The 20,654-nt window shown below is 39.7% G+C and overlaps 2 protein-coding genes across 4 annotated transcripts; both read right to left on the reverse strand.

Moving 5' to 3' along the window:
* Nucleotides 1–2,757: 2,757 nt before the first annotated feature.
* Nucleotides 2,758–4,764, reverse strand: LOC122974826 (histone-lysine N-methyltransferase EHMT2-like). Its single transcript, XM_044342814.1, has one exon. It carries the CDS (start codon nucleotides 4,703–4,705, stop codon nucleotides 4,052–4,054), a length of 654 nt encoding a protein of 217 aa, XP_044198749.1. The 5' UTR covers nucleotides 4,706–4,764; the 3' UTR covers nucleotides 2,758–4,051.
* Nucleotides 2,967–20,223, reverse strand: LOC122974825 (ATP-dependent DNA helicase Q1-like). Of its 3 annotated transcripts, none has more exons than XM_044342811.1 (16): nucleotides 20,106–20,223; nucleotides 19,410–19,497; nucleotides 17,363–17,602; nucleotides 17,104–17,283; nucleotides 16,872–16,978; nucleotides 15,302–15,500; nucleotides 15,014–15,180; nucleotides 14,177–14,258; nucleotides 13,928–14,076; nucleotides 13,598–13,715; nucleotides 13,362–13,500; nucleotides 13,166–13,257; nucleotides 12,085–12,301; nucleotides 10,400–10,529; nucleotides 6,419–6,558; nucleotides 2,967–4,765 (listed from the first exon to the last, which is right to left on the reverse strand). In XM_044342811.1, the coding sequence occupies exons 2-15, from the start codon at nucleotides 19,432–19,434 to the stop codon at nucleotides 6,454–6,456; spliced, it is 1,950 nt and encodes a 649-aa protein (XP_044198746.1). In that variant the 5' UTR covers nucleotides 19,435–19,497; nucleotides 20,106–20,223; the 3' UTR covers nucleotides 2,967–4,765; nucleotides 6,419–6,453. The 3 variants fall into 3 exon arrangements, with proteins under 3 accessions (XP_044198746.1, XP_044198747.1, XP_044198748.1); XM_044342812.1 differs by having other exon boundaries at nucleotides 20,024–20,111; XM_044342813.1 differs by lacking the exon at nucleotides 20,106–20,223 and adding an exon at nucleotides 19,762–19,771.
* Nucleotides 20,224–20,654: the final 431 nt, after the last annotated feature.

Raw genomic sequence — 20,654 nt, forward strand, 5'->3', positions numbered from 1 at the left:
ACATCCTGCAAAGCCCTCAGACCTTTCAAAACCTTGTAATGATTTGTTTTTGACACTTAATGGATTATTGGTCTGATATTCTTTATGTGTCTGTACAACCACAGCTGCCAATGTGTTGCAGTTTTACATGTCGCACACCGTTTCTTGACTCCTTCCACTTCCATGAGTCGAACTCTTGACTCCGACTCTTATCAGTGTTTTGGAGCCAGTTAGCCTCACGATGAACCCATAGTTAACAGGGTCTTATCAAGATGTGCTGAGCTGCTCTTCAAACAGAGTAGCAGCAGCACGTCTGTGTCAGTATTATATCACATAACCATATGTGGGGCCAGTTAAATGAACTCTGATACTAAGTGCTTATTTTAGCAGTGGAGGGGTTCAGGAAAAATTATCATTAACTAAAGAAATGAAGTATAAAGTAGGACAAGGTGTCATTTTACCAACAAAGTCAACAACTTCATATCTATAGTACTGTTCTATTGTGGTGTAATACAATAAACCACATACAGTAATATTCAATCAGTAAACTTTCAGGCAATGGATTTATGTTCACATAAAAAAGAGATACTGCACATATAGATACCTGACTTGCACACAGTGCTCATGTATTTTCTTAACATATGAAAATATACAGTACTACAAAGCTAATACTGTAATACAGGTACAGATCAGTACTGAACTGTAAAAAAAAAGATCAGTAAAAACATTCACAAATCTAAGTTTATTTATCAATGCATGTATCAAATACATGGTTTACATACTCTTTTCTATTTGCATGACATACAAAATGTAGCTTACAGAGCCTACAATGTTGTAGTAACTATGTGCTCGTTACTCATTATACAACACACCTTCAAAACAAACATGCAACTAGGAGCAGACCTCCTGCAAAGACTCATTCACAAATCACACACAGTCAGCAGGTGACTGAACAACCAAGAAATGAAAACTGAAAAAATTTCAAATGACATTCCAAAAGCCCTGCAGGCTCTGTCCCTGCAGCCAGCCAGCAGAATTAATACAACAGCTTCAGTGTCCAGAGGCCTGTGACAAAAATTGACGCTAGTAGGTAAGCAGCTTTCTTTGGGCCTCACTCAGGTTTTCCAGTATTACAAAGCTGGCTCACTTTTAACTAGGGTAGATCACCATGGTAACCTATGTAGAGCAGCTAACCTGCTCTGGAGCAGAGGATCAACAGCACAACCAGTGACCCATCAGATCACTGAATGATTCCTTTAGGATTCCCACATGGACAAAAGTCCTGAGTTCACAATAGAGTGACAAGTGAAAAAGATCAATATATATTTTTATAGATCAGTAGAATCATTTGATCAATCTAAGCTTCCATTTCCACTCTGGTTTTAAAACAGAGCTACTAAGAAACAGAGAGATCATTTATGACACTAAACACATAATGATGATTTTAACTACAATTTAACTTTGTTTCTTCCAGTGAGTGATCACTGACAGTGCCAATGTTTTTACACTCTTATTCCATCACTGCAGCTCAGGATGACATCAGACAGCAGTGTGATAATATTTGGAAATAAAACTTTCTATTGTTGGTTATTGGGCCAGATTGTGATTGGCTTCACAATTTGCTTCAGAGGTTCCTTTTCAGAGACCTCTCCATTCATGGATACGTAGAGATATGACAGTGACCGCATCTGATTGCCAAATTTTTGTAGAAGGATGACAACTGTCTTACCTGCAGTAGACTTCGGTAAGGCTGCAACACCATGTTTGACCACAGACACTGGCTAACGTTTACCAGCAGTCACAACCCAGTCCTTTTATTAAAATGAAAGTGACAGTTATTTTGTATATTGAGGGAGTCTTGGCTTTCAGTGGTTCCTCAGAGAAGGGGGGCAAGGCTTGTTACTGGCCAAGAACTGCAACAGGTTGTATTGAACATGAAAAAATGGAAGTTTTTTTCTGCATTCTTTTGGTCTGTGTATGAAATGGCTGCATTTGGAAGCCAGCGAGTACACAGGCCTGTTCCTGTTACTGTTACTGTTAGGAGACAGACATCCCTGCAGTCGATGAGAAGGTTACATCACCCTGACAGGAGATGGCGCTGCAGACCAACTGCAGGGAAAAAAATTCTAAAGTTTCAACTGCACTTGGTTACTAACTTCTATGGTTTGGTGTTATTTCAGTTTTCTTACTGCCATCAAATCACATGAAAAGACCAAAACAACACGCTGCACTGTAATTTATCAACACGTGAATTGATCCTACTACCAGCTATTGTTTGTGGATCCTAAGTTTGATGGAGGGAAGCCATGGGAAAAAAATCACTATGAAGTGAAGCCATGTTTTTGAAATGTTTGGGAACCATTGCTTTAATATCTTTATTTCATTTTAAAGATGTTAGAAATGTAACAAACTTTTCAAATTGTGTGGTCATTTTGGTGGCTCAATCAGTGGTCTAAGATGCCCAACCGGGTATCAAGTGGTCACAAGATAAATCTGTTTTCACCCAGGCTTGTTAGACGGACAGAAAGGCTAAAAAAAAATATCCAAAAAAATAAAATAAACATTTAAATTCTGTTCAAAATATACATTTAAATGTCCCTGGTAATGTAAGAAAACAATGGCTAAATTGATTTTTTATTAAATGCATTCATTCTTAGAGCTGAATTTTCACTATTCTACATTTACAATATGCTTTCCTTTGGGAATGATTCAAGCACAGAAATGGAAGTGAAACTGTCAGCTGATAACTTTTTAACAAAAAAGCAAAAACAAGAGATATTTTATGACAAATGATTGTGACTTTATTCCTTCATTTTGAGCCAATAGAAAAACATTCAGAGAATACAGTTTGAACAGTTCTGTTAACATGACGTTAACAAACAACATTTAACAAAAAATATTGCAGTGACATTGAATTTCCACCAGGGAAACTTACTATTTTGCAAATAACCAGAGAGAAGAAAGAAACTCCTGTGGCCAGTCAGTACAACTGAAATAATCCATAAACAACCTTTATTCTTCATATGATGACAGAAAACATTTACTTTTAACAAATCGGAAATAATTGGAATAAGTGGAATAATTACTACAAAGCCCTGTCTTTACTGTCCCCTGGTTGTCCCAGTAAATAAGGCATCTCTGCACTGACCTCTACGAGCTGAAAGATACTCCTCTGTTGTTTCTCTGACATCCAGCAGTGACCAGTGTGAAACTTTAACCACAAGATGGTAGCAAAAGCAGAGTTTATAAACTGTTCCTTCAACTGTAACTTCAGTTAAAGAGACATCTGAAGCTCACATTGCTGTTAGAAGTGAAATATTACATAAATGGCGTGACATCATCACCTCTAAACACAGATCATGACATGTGGAGTTACTAGATTGCCAGTTGGTGACGGGCGCATTCATGAAACCAATAAACATAAAATATACAGTTCTCCCTTTTGGTAATGACTTTTTCAAAATATAACACAAGTCATGTGACTTACAGAGGTGATATATATGCTGCAGCAGAAAAAAAAACAAAACAAGGAAATGTATTTGCAGTAGGACTGGTTATACATATACTGGTTCATCAATAATAATTAAATGCATATATGTAAATTCCTCCACTTCATTTAAATCAATCTCAATCTGTAATGAAAACCTTTCCCTTCACACATCTATACATACAGTATATCCATTACAACATTTATTATGTGGTAACATAATGAGACAGCAGCTGACGTAGGAAACATGGAATATTTCTATTTCTATGAGCCCATTAAGGGCATTTAAGGCCACTTTGTGTGACTTAAAATAAAATCTATTACAGTATATCTCAAATTATTCTCATGGCATCCATTTTTGCTGGTAGAAATTTTTTTTTAAGTGTTATATGTTGCTTTTAGTCCATAAGTTCAATACGACCACCGGGTGACTCCAAAATTTTTAAAATACTACACTTTAACTGTGACTGTAGATGAAACAGTAGTGATCACAATATAACAGTAGACGTACATTTTTCTTCACAGTGCACTTGGACACGTTGGTGAGTGGTTTTCAGTCTAATTGCAGCAGACAGGACCCTGATGTCACCGCTGGACCAGCTTCCTCCGCCCACTGACTCGTGTCCAAAGGCTACGGGCCGTCTGGGCGATGGTCACCCTGCTGGGCAGCCGGAGGCTCCTTAGCGGCTCCCTGATGCATGTTAGCACCCCTGGCTCTGCAGGCTGCCCTAGGTATTCATGGGAAATGTAGTTTATTCTCCTCAGCTGCTTGCTGTAGTAGTTTCTCAGGTTGCAGAGCTCCTCAGCTGCAGTATCAGAGATGATGGAGGCCTGGGACGGAGAGCTGGGTACGCCTGGGGACGGAGAGGGAACATCTGCTGCTGCTGCTGCTGCTGCTGCATTAGCACGGGGTTTCCTCCTCACTCTCTGAGGGGTGGTGGATTTCCGTTTAGAACAAGGTTTAACTGGATGTGGTGGTGTTTTCTGACCATCACAGATACCAACGTTATCTACTATGTTAATTTCAACATCCACCTCAACTACATGTTGGGGCATGATGGGTCTCCTCTTCCTTTCCTCCTCCTCCTCCTCCTCCTCCTCCTCCTCCTCTCCATGTCTGTCTGTCAGTTGTTTCTTTGCCCTCTCTGTCCGTTTATCTGTCTCACCGTCATGTTTCCTGGACAAGTTCCTCTGTTCTTTAACGTTCTGTTTGGGTTTTGGGGGACAACTGTTGTCCATGACAATGGGGTCAAAGGTTATATCAACCTCTTCCTCATTGGCTTTGACAGCAGATGTTTCCTGTAACCATGAAAACCAGTGTTAGCGAACAACAGTGGTAAGAAAGCATCATCACATTATCCTGGAATAAGCAGAGGCCAGTTCAATAGCAACCATACTGTTCTTTTCTTATTGGCCTTCTAAAGATAAATGTAGCTCAATGAGATCCAGTAACAGAGAGGTGAAAGTGATCCTTTATGTACTCAGTGAGAATAAATCAACCATGTTAGCAGAGCCAGTGTGATGAAATGTTAGTGACAGTTAGTTGAAGCATGCTCCTGAGCGTGAGTATGGACATTGGCACCAGAGACCATGAGTTATAGGCTTGGGCGATACTGAAATTTTATAGCTGTCAATAATGATAAACACACACATTTTGCTACAGAACTAATGTCCAGTGAACTGTGGAGGAAAGTCCAAAAGTTTCATTTGAGTTGTTTCTATTTTCTAGGATAAATCTGGTGGCGTTCTATGATTTTCTCCTTGTCAACAAATCTCATGTCCAGATCCAAACCAACAATAAATTGATCTACTAACTGTTGTGGCAATTTTGCAATTCCCCTCTGACAAAGAGGTACGAGACAAAAATCTCTACAACACTATCACACTTTAATAAAGCTCAAAGCATTACGTGTGCACACGGACTCAGTGTCTGTGTTGGACAAAGAGTGAAAAGGCAAAGTGAATCACAGATATATATATAGTCACCTGTCATGAAAGCTACAAACATTCTATCACTCCTAGAAGCAATTCAAATTTAACAGTTAACCCATTGTTTGTTACTTATCAGTGTTTCTTTCCTGAGGCACTTCTGCCTCCGCACACCTGCTGAGTTGACCACTTTCTCACACTTCTTTATCTGCACCTCAGCCTTGGCTTTTCTGAACCGTTAACAGTTTGCAAACTCCCTGCTCACACTCCAAAAGACTGAGACATCTTTGTCTGCTCACACTCCATGAACCCTTCTGTTACATGAATAGTACTTAGTAGTACTAGTATATAATCAGGCTAACATTCTTCCAGTTAGTGTTACATGGTTTACACGTTTAAACCTGTCTTTTTAGAGCCACAGATGGAAGGAAAGAACGAAAGGAAATAAGGAAGTCAATAATACTGCACATGGAATTTGTTGACAAGAAAAATATGAATTATCCAAATAGACTGACTAGCATGCTATGAGCTAATGGTAAATTTCAAATGTTTTTTTGTTTTTTTTCAAAACCAGGTTTTTGAAGGTTTTCTGAATGCATCAGTTTTGTGTCTGTAGAGTAAGCAATTTTAGCAGCCATTGACTTCCTGTTGCACAACATCTCAAGTTTTCCAACTTTAACAACAAACGGCAGCAATAATTCTGACAGCAGCTAGCTAGCTAGCTAGTGAGCTTCCACCACCCTGCATCCAGGGTACGCCTCGAGAAGCAGATTAGCTAACCTTCAATTTCCTGGAAATTAGCGTGCCAATAATGTCCTGTTATCGCCCAAGCCTGCTGGTTAGGAACAATCATGATAATATCATGTTTATTATTTTAAAATGATAAAAGCATTTAAAGTGAAATCAGTCCAGCTCCAGCACAGACAGACAGACTGATTCAGATGTGAAGCGTTGAGTAAAAGTCTGGACAGAGCCATGCTAACAGACGCAGTGATGAACAGAATAAAGAATGAAGGACTGTACTTTGTCAGCTTGTCTTCTGGGTGGGGTGGGGGGGACTAGGGGCGGTCTTTCTTGACTTTCTTGGACACAGGGGCGTCTCCAGCACTTTGAACTGATCTCTTTCCCTCTTTGGTTTTGCCCTGGCCACTCGCAGCTTTTACCTGCAGGTCATTGACAACAGCCTTTACCTGAGAGGGTTCAAAGACCTACATGAAGTGGACGAGGGGATTCTAGAGGGGAGGACATGGGACACTCAAGTCTGGACAAGTCAGGACGTACACAACAGAATCCTGCATTTATCTGGGGAGAACAAGAATCCCAGATGATTGGTAGGTTCCTTGCTCAGTTCCTTCCAGAACTACATGGAACATCTTCAGTTTTTCAATGAATAAGTAAATACAACATCATGTCTTGATTTTCTGTCCAATTACTTTACTGTCTAATCACTTCAGTGACAATTTAAGCATGGCAGGTTGCACAGTAATCATGATATATTAGTAAGGACATTTGCTAAGATCAATGCAATAAAGGTCATGTGTGAAAGGACTTTGAGCTATTTTTGTTCAGATGGACACTGTGTTCTCTGCAAAGACTCCTCAAAGATCATAAGATAGAAAAACACACTGGCATGGACATAGGTGTGAATGATTACTAAAGTGAACGTATGGTTCATTAAACCTTTCAAGTAATGGCCAGGTTAAGTGTTGATAGCTGTTCCAAACAGCCACACTTGAACTGTTTACATATTGGATAACAGAGGAGGACATTCCTAGTGTTGCATTTTTTGTTAACACAAACAGAATGAAAACGCAAAAGAAAGAAGTTCAAACTAGAGCTGCAACAATTAGTCAATTAGTCGATCAACAGAAAATGAATTGGCAACTATTTTGATAATTGAATAATAATTTTAATCTTTTTTTTAAAGCAAAAATTCTAAAAATTTGCTGGTTGCAGCTTCTCGAATGTGCAGATTTGAAGCTTTTCTGTGTCATGATAGTAAACTGAATATCTTTAGATTTTGGACTGTTGATCAGATAAAACAAGACATTTGAAGACATTTTATTGACATATTTTTATGACATTATTGTGATTATTAATCTGCTCTTTCATTGAGTGGATATATCACTATCTGAGACCCATCCTGTTTATTCCGAAGCTCAGAGGTTCACATCACAAGTCTTATTGTTGTAGCAACTTGATTTTCCCCTTTATTATGTTTATTGATGTAGCAATATGTGAGCTCAGTTTATGAATCAGTTCGCTCAGTTTAGTGATCCTTTTGCATTTCTACATCAATATATCGTCTTCTATCATATGGCTGAGGGAATCAGTAACATTTGTTGGGTAAAGTTGAATACAAATCAGAAGGTGTGGTGATTATTATCCTCTAACACAGCAGGCCCTGATCCAGTAACATAGCTCACCTCATACCTTTAAATCAGCTGTACCGATCACAGTGAAACAATGAGGTGATAAATAAGAAAAAACAGCAGTGGAATCTATAAACTACAGTGATTTCCTCTATGATTAATGAAGTTAGAGTACTAATGATCGTTATCAGAAGTTGAATGGTGGTGTGGAGGGGATTTTCTTTCACAGATTGTAAAATCTTACAAATAAAAACAAAGATCCAGTCATCACTACGTAGACAAACAAGGATTTTGCAGAGACTGCAGGATTATCAGCACACAGTGCAAAACATTCAACTTGAAATCAAATATGACTTACCTCTGTGGATATTTTGAGACATTTAGAAAATGAAATGTGTGACAACATTTGAAAGTGACATGGAGGAAAGACACATCAGCCAACACATAGGATGGAGGAAGACACTGATTACCCAAACTTCACAGAGAGAAGAGAGAGGACTAGAAAAAAATATCACGTTAAAATTTCATATCACAAACACAACACAGGAGAGAGAGAAAAAATGTTAAAAGATAGAGCCTGACATCTACTGGAGAATGAATAGGAGGCACTTGAGCTAATTCAGGAGGTTTGTTTACAGCAGCATGTGAGCTGGCAGGAGGACAGTTCATTATGTTGTTCATTATGTACAAATCCAGTATCAGTCATACTCTACCTAAGATTTCACATCACTACGCTAAAGTACACATGTGAACTCCCAAACTGGATCAAATTCTCAGCACTAGCAGCTGTCACACTGCAGGTCAGGTCAGTTTACTACTTCCTTTGTGATTGACAAAATATCTGAACTGTCTGGATATAGTTAGTAAAGAGCAACTTGTAGGTTTTTTGGAAATGACGTATTGAAAAGTTTATATGTGATTTCATATGTTTGTGAGCCATAATAGCAGGAAGTCAGAGAAAGTAGGAATGTCCTGAAAAACAAAACATCAGATGACTGTATGTTGAGTCTGTGCAGCTTTCATACAGTCAGTAATCAAACTTTTGACTGGTACTGTATATTTTCAACTTCTGTGTCAAAACTTACATAGGAATTTTATTTTTATTATTGTTAGACTTGACAGCTTTCTTTTATGTGACGTCCAGTTTCTCAGTTTTCAAGACATGAGTCTAGATTTCACTGTAAATGATGTAGGTTTTTATTTTGATTGTTTTAGTTTCTGCACCTTTTTCTGACACATTCATTTCATGAGGATGCCAACCTACAAGTTGCTCTTTAAAACTAAACACTAAGGGCCCTATTTTTGTGGAGGTGCAGCGACCAGAGCAACTGTTTGGTGTTTCCTGACCTTGAAGCTGGCTTTGCCCGTCTGTTTGGTATTTTGGTTGCCAGTTGGATCTTAGACATTGTGCTGAGAACAGACACCTCAGAGCTACTTCTACTTCTGGCGCAAAGACACTCAAGTCTGCTGCCAGTTTGTAATATAAATAAACTGTCTTCATTAAACACTTTCCAACCATAAATCAGCATCAAAGCAGTTGAATGTGGTTAAAGCAGGAACGTCAGTTAAGCAGACAGCTGTTATCTATAATAAATGAATGTGGGTGATTCTTACATTATCTGTTGTCTACAACTGCTTTATGTATTGTACTTTATGAGAAGCTTCTTGTATGAGACTGCATGAGAAGCTTGGTGTGAGCAGCAGCAGCGAGTGCTCCATATGTGTGTCTACACTGGAGGCGTTCAGGTACAGGTCACCTGTGTTTTGGATACTCAACACACAATGACTGTAGTTACAGGGGGAAAACACAGGAAAATAGTCTTGAAGCTGATTTGAGTCGCAGTTACATGCATATAGCGCAAGTAACACACAAACAGTACGGAGGCTGTGTACACAGCTGTACTGATTAACATTATTATTGATTATTGTGTATTTGTTCCGTCAGACACGCGTGAGACAGACGACTGAAAAACACGACTGTGATGCTTTCTGTGTAGACGTGTGAGACCATCATGCTGCGCTGGTCACTGCACCTGCACAGTTAAAATAAGACCCTAAGAATGATCTGCTAAAGCTATTTGAAGCAGGTCAGGAGTTCACTTCATAGTATTTGACTTTATACAGTACAGAGTAGAGTAGGGCTGTGCAATATGAAGACTATTACTGTCTATTTTTAATGGTGAAATCAAGACAGAAATACCTGAGAATGCAGCTGAAAATGATACTTCCAGTGTGATCATCACCTGGAACATTTAACTGTTGATTCTACTAAACATTTGAAGAAGGTCTCGTGGTTATCATCATATTTTTTCATGTTGCCCAACCCTAACTAAAGAGAGATTTTTCAAAACTCACTCACAGCACTATGAACAGTTCTTCAAAATGAGAACATCCAAGTAGGGAGATTTAGAGAAGTTTAGTAAAGTCACTTGTTGAAAAGGGGAGGGAAAGAAATTCTAAAAAAACTGAATATTTCAATAAAATCTTTGCTTTGATTTTGATTTGAGTTTTAAAAAAGCCCTCCTAATAACTGAACACATTCATACGTACAATAGAGAACAGACTAACTAGACGCAGTAGAACATCTGTTGGACTGTTCTGTGATATATCTCAGTAGACAGTGTTTACTCACCGTAGCAGATCCGCTCCCTGTCGTCCTCATCTTCATGCTGAGCGTGTGAGTCTGGCTTTTCAGCAGAGGAGCTTTGCGGCCCAGCTTCATGTAGAAGTAGGTGGTGTATGGAGTGAAGCTGAAATCCTCTCTGAAGTCCACACATAAAAGCCAAAAGAGCAGGCGAGTTAGAATCACAAACCTGTTATTAGTATGTACAGCTCATCTAAAGCAGATTCAGCTAAGAACAGTCCAAAATGTGTTCTTATCATCAAATAAACACGATGTAATGTTTGAAACATGTCACACATGGTTTTCTACATTATAGCTTTTCATATCTACTCAGAGTTGTCCAATTACCAATTCACCAATTTCATTAATAATTGTTATATTGGATCTGAATGTCTGGAGCGTTCCGTAGTCTTTCAAATCAGAAGAATGCTGGTTTTTGATGCAGTAGGTGATTATTTTGTCGACTTGGGGGGAGTGGAAACAAGTAGTGAACACAACACTGACATATTATAATCTTTGAAGCTGATATGTTGAACTCGTCAGCAAACAGTTGCTTATTTCCACATCCAGCAGTTATGGAACAACGTTATCATTCATGTGGAGTCGTGTTTCTGTCCACCTGCTGAATGTGAGTCCAATAGTCACTCTCTTTTAGCTGTTTCTGCTCTCTACCAACTCCTGAGGGAAATATGTGGCCCTTCAGGTGCTAAATACTCCACTATGTTCACCAGCTAGTCTACAGCTAACAGTGTCTGCTTGCTGTTTGGTGCTGAGAGGTAGAGGTACAGGTACAGTGGCTTTTTACAGCTTCTTCTCTGAAACCAGCTGCCTGTTGTGGCTGAAAACGATGCTATGAGAGCACTGAGAGTGAACCAAAACAGTAAAGTTGCAGCTAAACAATGATAACTTTGATAATTCATCCATTCATCCCTACTAGCAACACCTCTTATATTATTATTTCATACATTAGTATTATAAAAATATTGATTATAGCTGCTCTGTTGTATAAGTATCTTAATTGGTCATACCATCCTAATCTTTCATTTAAGAGACATTGTTGGAATTACAGATACTGCTCTCAAGTGTTTATCTCTCTGCCCCTCTGAACTGTGGAGTACCTCAAAGCCCTGTTGTAGGTCCCCTCCTATTGGAATCTACAGTATACTATAGTATAGCAGGGTTTCCCATACATTCATTTATTTGTGGCGGTCCGACACAATATCAACATTTACCGCCACACATTGATTTTCTACTTTTTTTTTACTATTTAAAATGGGTAAAATCTTATTTCATAGTAGAGCTGTGTACAGTGCATTGATTCGCTCAGCCCTCTCGTCCCGCTCTCAATCTCTCACTCTCTCTCTCTCTCTCTCTCTCTCTCACAAACACATTGACAACGGACCCGTTTTTGATTAGCCCCTCCTCTCTGTGTGCACTCTGAATCAAAACACGATCATGCGCAGGAGAAAGGATTGTTGTGTTATTATAGTCAGTGGAGGAACAGGAGTAGGAGGTAGGAGTAGTCAACCACTACGGACGACGTCCAAAAGAAAACCATTGCTCACAAAACTGCAAGATTAAACTTTCAATAGGTCTTGTCAGAAAAAACCACAATGTCAAGCCAAGTATGTAATCCAAATAATAAATTCAAATGTGTGAAAATCCTAACAAAATGAACAAAAACACAAACAAACCCGAGGTATCCCTTCAGCAGCAGGTAGACAATCACAGCTTCAGCCTGCGGCCGAGACAGCGTGGTGGTCTCAATCATCTTCCTGCGCTTGGCGGGGCCTTTCCCCATCCACGCCTCCACCAGCTTCAGAGGGGTCAATTTCTCATCCATGGATGCAGCCACCTCAACGATCTGCACCACCTGCCTGGCATGCTGGGTAATGTCCATGGTGGTGAAGTCTGGAGGGGCAGAGATCAGATGATTACCAACAGCCAACGTGCACAACATCCGATTCCCGTGGCTGCCGGAGATGATCCTCTGTCATTGTAGCTGGTGTGTGTGTGTCCACCGGCTCCACTATCTTTAAGCAGTGGGTCCTACATTTGACCTTTTGATCAATTGACCTCAAATGTATTTGTTTCTGACTGTCTTCACACATACAGCAAAACTATTTTTTCCTCTTTGTATATAGCAAAAGAAAAATGAGTGATCACAGAGAAAGTTAGAAGCAACAAAAGCTTGTCATATTAAATAAAATACAGCCACAAAGCATCTGTTACCACATTCAAATGAGCTGCAAATGTTGATTTATGCTTGCGATCCCCATCTGGTATCTCTGTAGTCGCTGTAGACCTGCTGTGTGTGGTTACATTTTTGAGGAGGCACACGTCAGCTACGTATCTTTGAAGCCTACGCACATTGACTCCTTAACGCAGAAGTAAAGATCCAGCTTATTAACCTCACACATAGTCTTGTTTGTGTCATTCCACTCATCAGTATTGAATGATTCATTTGGTAACTGAGCCATAACTTATCTTGGATTCTAATTTTAGTTTTGACTATCATGTTGATACAGTAGTGTAGTCCTGGTTTTATCAGTTGATTGTTTAAAAAATATATATTGTTCTGATCATTCCCTGACTATGCTTTCATCCTTTCCAGAATTGATAACTGTAACTCTGGTTACTGCCTTCCTCTTAACCAGAACAAATAATACAGACCACATATCCTACATTTTAGTCTCTTTGAATTGGCTTCCAGTTGGTTTTAGTTGAGCTGCAGCACAACCTGTGTACAGTACATTCAATCTAACTCACACACACCTTTCCTATGGCGGCAAATATCACACATCTTGTTGCATCCTTCATCGTCCCACACCTCATCAAAATGAACAGCCATGAGGGAGCGCCGACACCTTCAGACAGCAGACATAAAGAGACATTCAGGTTTATAAGGCAATATCTACTATACAGTATGAAGTATTGAGAATGTGTGTGTGTGTGTGTGTGTGTGTGCTACCTGTCAACATTCTGGCAGTAGTCAACCATTTGCAGCAGCTTCTGTTGGCCAACGTTCTCCATCACCACCATGGTGCTGATCCTGAAGATGTCAGAGAAGCCGTAGTAGACGATGCAGTCTGCAGGGCGGTCGTCTCGGCCTGGAGACAGAACAGGATTATAATGAGTTATACTTGCAGAGACACCGGAGCGGTATAAACCAGCATGCTGTCCTGATAGAAGCGACAGTGTTTCTACCTGCCCGTCCACTCTCTTGGTAGTAGTTCTCGATGGACTTGCTCATGGTGTGATGGATGACAAACCTGACGTCGGGCTTGTCGATGCCCATTCCAAACGCCACGGTCGCTACCACCACCTGGAGGCCGATGCAGTGATACAGGTTATAACGGTTTCAGCTGACTGATTCTTACACTTTCCTAAAAATTGCAGAGCCAACAACTGTGCTCAGATGATGAAGACATTATGTTCTTTTTTATTGTGATCATTACAATCGCCATAAAACAAAAGACAAATCAAATCTTGCTCCAGTGCAGCAGCAGCAGCAGCAGGTGCGTCACGTCCAAATACCTGGATTTTACCAGTGGTCCATTTGCGGTGAACACGGGACTTGTCGTCAGGCTCCATGTGTGCGTGGTACGGATGGGCCAGGATGTCTCTCTTCTGGAGTTCAGACGCCACTGACTCTGCATCCTTCTGAGAGAACACATACACGATTCCTGCGGGCATACAAATCACACAAAAACAGCTGTCATATGTGAAATCCCTTTTTTAAAAGCTTCTGATTTTGAGTCTAATCACTCTTGTTTGCTGCAGTACCTGACTGGTCCTTGTATCGGTTTTTAATCATGGAGGCAATGTCATTTATTGTTGCGTCATTGTCAGAATCTTTAATATGAACCTGAAAAACAAGAAGATTGTTAGTTTCACATCAAGTTTCACACAGTATTTGTAAAAAGACAACATTGCTGGTGATCACCATGTTTCTGCATGTTTTAACTCATTAACTAAAAGTAGTAGATTTGTGGCACAGCAATTGGTTTCAATTAATAACATGAAACTAACTTGTAGCAACTTCTTTGACATCAAAGAAGTGAACATTGTAGAGTAACTTGACACTAAATTCACTTTTTTGAGTTAGTAAATTAAATGTACAGTCACTCAATCATACCATCAACTGATTCTAGTTCTAGTCTTTAATGTTCTCTGTAACTTCTGCTGGAAATCATCGCATTCACAAGTTACAAAAATGAAAAATAAATTGCAGATGGTGGTGAGACAGCTACAGAAAACAAAATAAAACATCTTGCTTTCTCTGTGTGATGCTTCAAAGTTGCAGTTTGATTGACATCCATTGGCGCGTGTATTTTATCCTTTCCTGTTAGTGTAAAACAGTGTGAATGAAGCATGTTTTATGTTTTTGTACAATAATGACAAAAACTGCACAATATGATGATTTAATAATGGTATAATATTCAAAACACCAGTCTGCTCCTTTAACTTCTATGTCTTGTAAGCAGATGCAAAGCAGCTGAATTTAAAAGGTCAGACAGGTGTGTTAGCAGGTGGGAGCATTCGGTGTGTGTGTTCATGTACTAAGCATGTGGTTGAAAGGTGTGTGTGTGTGACAGAGAGCGCAGATGTCATGGTTACCACCTCGTAGTAGAGATTGGTTCGGTTGAAGGAGGCGGTGAGTGTGATTGGCTGTGACACACACAGGATCTTCTCACAGTCCTTGAGGACGCTGCTGGTTGCCGTGGCTGTGAGTCCAAGCAGCGGGACCTTGGGGAACTGCCTCTTCAGGATGCCCAACAGCTTATAATCTACACAGAAGATAAACCTATATGAAGCACATCAGTCTGACAAGCTTTACAGGCAACTGTTTTACTTCAAAGAATCTGATGTGAAGGGTATTAGATTTAGCTTATGGATGGAACTCCTCACCTGGTCTGAAGTCATGCCCCCACTGGCTGCAGCAGTGCACCTCGTCCACAGCGATACGACTCAGCAGGTTTGCGTTGTAGGCTTTCTCCAGACGAGACATCAGCAGCTTGCTCTTGGCGACTTTCTCTGGAGTCACGTACAATAGCTTGAAGGAGGCCTTTGGATCCGTCAATCCAGCCATGACTGTCTTAGCGTGTTCCTGTCAACACATTAAAAATACTCCTTTGAAAACGTAAAAATTCAGTCCACAAAAAACTTTTCACACCACATGAAAGCTGGCTTTCCACACCTGAGCATTCTTTTTAACCACACAGATGAAGAGAAATGTAAAAAACATGGTTTTTATATCCCTGGAGATTCTACCCACACATTTTCACTTACTTTTCTAAAAGTTTGACATCCACATTGACAATGAAGCGATAGAAAAACACATACAAACAAATAAAAATGTCACCATATCATCTTCTAGAAAGCAGAAAAGGAGCAACTTGTCTTTCATTGATAGTTGATACAAGACAATTTGTCAGATGACTCAACAAAATAGTGATTTCATGAGGGTTGAGGATGCTTTTGCTAACCAAGACTAACAAGATTATGTCATTATTTCATATGTTTGTTACTGTCAAATAATCCTCAAACCAACAATGTGTTAGTTCATCTCTCAAAACTTTCTGACTGTCTGTGGCTCTCAGCTCCAAGCACACCGGTTACTACTGAAGATGTAAATCTTTAAAAACAGCTCACAAATATATTGTTTCATTTATAAAAAAGAACAGTAATCTGGTCACTGTAGTTTTTAACATGTGTTACTCAAACATGAGGAAATAGTGTATTTGTTGTGGACTATTTTCAGTGGTGGATGAATCCACATTTGGTTCTGGCAGCAGGATGGTGTGTGAGTCAAAATAAACTACAGTGTGTGTGTTCATGGTAATGAAGGAACACTTATGTGTTTTGAATATTCATTAGTGTTTGGACAGTAATGGATCTCTACGGCACAGAGCAATAAGATATATCAGGCTTTGCAGGATGAGGTCATTGTTGGTTTGGTTAGCATATGAGATTTGTTGAAAATCACCAAACTTCTCCTTTAACAACACCTGACATACAAAATATGGCATCAAAGAGAGACTTGAGGATGGAAAGTTTAAACATCTACAGCTGTGTAACAAATGAGCGCACAAAGCTAATAAAAGACTGATGTAGCTGAAAGCTCCTGAACAAGCTAGTAAGTGAACCTTGAGATTAAATTGTCAAACTTCCCTCTAGTGGGATCTGGTCATGGAGATGTATTTTTATTTGTCCAGGTTTTGAGATATCCGTCTCTGAGATTTCTGTGTCTACCAGAAATAATGTCCTGGTTGTTCTGGATCACTGGTATACCTCACTGTCAAATAGTTTTTATTGGAACTACTTTCTACCGAGGAAATAATCCATCTGAAAACTATGACACTGACAGACAGTAGACTCAGAGGTTGGAGCAGTTTGTCTGCATGACTAGCAAAAGATCAACAGACTGAAGGCGAGCTGAAGTGAATTAAATAAGTAGGATGCTGATAAAAGGTGTTACCTTACTACTGGAAGCATTCAGCATGACTGCTGGTACATCAATGGACTTCAGGTACATGACCTGATCCTCCATCAGGGACAGCAAGGGAGTGACAACGAGTGTGAAACCTGCCACACACACACACACACACACACACACACACACATACATGTGACTAGAGTATGACAGATGGCTCGGTAGGCCTGTGTGTACTCACAGGACAAACAGAATCACAGTATCTGATGAACTGTACCCTTGGAGCAGACAGCAGGCAGCTGGTAGCAGAGACTTTTTCCTCGGCCTGTAGGCATCACCAGGAACAGATCTCTGCCTGCCAGCGTCAGGTTGATGGCTCTCAGCTGCAGTGGCCTGAACTTGGAGAGCTGGAAGGAATCCTTCAGATGCTGCTTCACATCTCCAGACCACGGAAAATCTACCAAACAGCAAAAGTTGAACACAGGTCAACACACAAACCTAATGACTCTAACTGTGTAGCCATGTGTGTGAAGTACCTGCTCCATCATAGCGCTGCATCTCCTGCTTGCTCATCACAGGAACATCTCCAGATGCTTTCGAAGAAGAGGATGAAGAGGATGATGCAGATGGCCGCGCAGCGTCACAGGCCTCCTCCAGGTGACACAGCAGTGCATTCTTGCGGGATGTCAGTTCAGTCTGCTTCTGCAGGAGCTCTGTGATCTGCAGCTCCACCAACTCCAGCTCTGCCTCCACTGAGTCCAGCTCTGCCTGCACATCTGAACAGCAACAAACACACCAGGAAGACTGTCAGCAGGATAAACTGAAGCAGTCTGCTGTGTCTCATGGGACACCCTTTAGTAAACACACTCTTAGCTAAGAGATAAACAGTCTAAATTCTCAAAGGCCCACATGTTCCCTGCCATATCATTTCCATCTATCCATTTCCAAATGGATACATGTTATGAGGTTGAATCACACTTTGAATTTCAGTGTAATATCAGGGTAAAAGGGAGATTTAAAAAGGTAAAAATTGAGGTTTGAAGTTTCAAACAAATGTCTGGGCTGCAATCATAATTGGATTCCTTCATTAAAACTGATCAGTCATTGGAAACAGGTAAGCTAAGGTCACCTGGCCAGTATACAGACAGGCTGTGAGTGCACTGCAGTGTGGACACAAGTGTCCAGCACCACATATATAAATAGAAACAATTGTATCATATGTGTTACCATTTAAAGAAACACATTTAGTTGATTTTCCAGTGTGTACATACCGCATGCTTAAAATAAAGATTTAGTAGGGCTGCAACTAATGATTATTTTTATTAATAAATATATTATATAAATCTATTTTATTATAAATCTACTAAAGACCAATCAGCTGTGTGACCACCGAGTCTAGTTTACATTATTAATTTCTAATTGACATTGTGGGTGTGTGTGATGTGCTGTTGTGTGTAGCTTTGTATTTTGTATGGTGTGTTCTGTGTGTTCTGTTTTTTTTTTGCTTTGTACTGTTTGTTGTTGTGCTGTTGTATGTTTTGATTGTGGGGGACTACGGATGCAAATTAGCTTCGAGCTAACTCCGGTACAGTGCATCTTTAATGTTTAAAACTGCACACTGCCCCAATCAATACATCAAATCAATTTACATTAACAATCAATCTGACAATTATTTTTTCAATTAGTCGTTTAGTCTATAAAAACTGAAAAATGTCCATCACAGTTTCCTTAAGCCCAGGGTGACGTCTTGTTTTGTCAAACCAATAGTTCAAAACCAAAAGAGATTCATTTAGAAGCTCTTAAGCTTTAAGATTTAGTGCTTGGTACAGTTACATATTAATACTCAGAATACCTTTAGTACCTACAGTGTTTATACAGTACGATCATATATTGAAAACTGTCAATTTTCGGTATTGTTTCTGGGTGAAACAATTAGGAGAATAATATGCTGTAATAATAATATATGTAATGAAAATTTCATCGCCCTTTAATCACTGATATACACAGATCTTGGTGATAGAGAAGGAAATAATATTTAACTGGGTTTATTTTATCAACATAATATTTCTAATGTAGTGGAAAACTTTCTTTTATAAGACAATTTCATAAAAGGCTGTCACATAAACTGCAGAACCATAATAACCAACCCTATTATGAAGTATCACCTTAGGACACACCACACCGTTGTAGAGTAACATGCATCAGGTTGTCTCAGTGGAGTCATCCTGATGGTGTGAACAGGGAGCAGACTGTCACACTGTCTCACACCTGCACAGGTACTTATCCTCTGGGCTACCACCTCCACAGCTAATCATCTCTTTCTCTTTGCACCTCTCCTCGTGTCCCTGAGGGGCTGTGGCTGTGTTATCAGCAGTCACTCCCCATCATGTCAACATCATATACCATACAAAACAACTGCATGATTACTACAGAGGACCCTGTGACTGTACACCTCAGCACTGTTAATTCTCATTTCTCGTGCAAATAATATACTAATGCAAAGTAATTCAATATCTCAACTGTTTGATTCACTTTAATTCACTTTCAAGGGCGCGGCTTTGATAAGTGAAAGTAAAAACTCACCGTTACTTCCGCTACAACCATCCATTTTTCTCAGACTGAGTTGCTCAGAATGGAGCCAATCTTCAGTCTAAAATGTTCATATGATTCCCTGTAAGACAAAAAACATGTCGAAGACAGATGTAATAGTATAGCAGAAAACTTAACGGGCCTCTTTGACTCTACAACAGTTTATTTATAATATAATTTTAGCATTTAAACGTTTTACCTAACTAATTTACCCATCGAAATTATTTCAATATATAGCAAAAATAGTCTTCTAAATTACCACCACTGACAGTTCACCAGTATCACCCAGGCGTAGGTTAGTGTAAACAAAAGTAACAAAAGTAAGTTGAATTCAGACCACCTCTACTTATCATTCATAAAAGAAATAAAGCAAAGTTAATGTCATTTTTTGTGTCAAACAGCTAGCCACATTAGCCATAATTACTTGCGCTAACTTATCTGAGACTCTGCTGCGTTGCACCTCTTTCATCTCTCAAGCAGCAGCAAGTTACCGTTAGCTGATAGCTGTTAGCTTGGTAATAGCAAAGCAGGATATTAGAGCATCCTGTTAACAGCAGTCTCTCTCACTCACTGCGCTCTTCTCCAGCTAATGAGATAAGTGGTGATACCTGGAAAACTGTTCCTCTGTTATGGGCTGAATGAGCTACCACGTTAAGCTAAGACTGTGAAAAAGCATAAAATATAACTCACTTATCATTCAGCTACTCTGTCCAGGCCTTTTTCTAGTTGCTCGCCCACTTCACGGTTACTATGGAGAGACCGCGCCGGCAGGAAAAACACACTTGACAGGAGTGAGAAAAGACGTGACAATTGGCCCTGCGTTTTGTCTGCCAGGCTGCCTATAGATTTCGCCTCCTGCTCCTGGGTGAATTGACACACCTCATCAGCCATTCATAAGTAAATCTTACGCAGTCTATGTTTAATATATAAACTGGGAGGTATATTTTAATGCAAAAATATCCTGCTATCTCAGGTCCTGAGCAGCAGCGTTGCCTGACAGAGTGAACTCAGGACCATAACCCCATAAATTTTCCGTGGTACATTCAAGAAACATGTTGGGTGGTCTAAGATAAAACCTCTCGAAGTCAAAATGTTCCTCCTTTTTAGTAAATATTTTTGTCAAGAGCATTTCAGTAAATATGTGATACCATCAGAGTAGATATTTTATGTATGCACTTTGTTGCAGGTGACGATAATATTAGTTATAACAATAAAGAACTAAGGTTTGAAACTTGCCGC

This window comes from Thunnus albacares, chromosome 23 (genome assembly GCF_914725855.1).
Source record: "Thunnus albacares chromosome 23, fThuAlb1.1, whole genome shotgun sequence".
NCBI classification, from domain to species: domain Eukaryota; kingdom Metazoa; phylum Chordata; class Actinopteri; order Scombriformes; family Scombridae; genus Thunnus; species Thunnus albacares.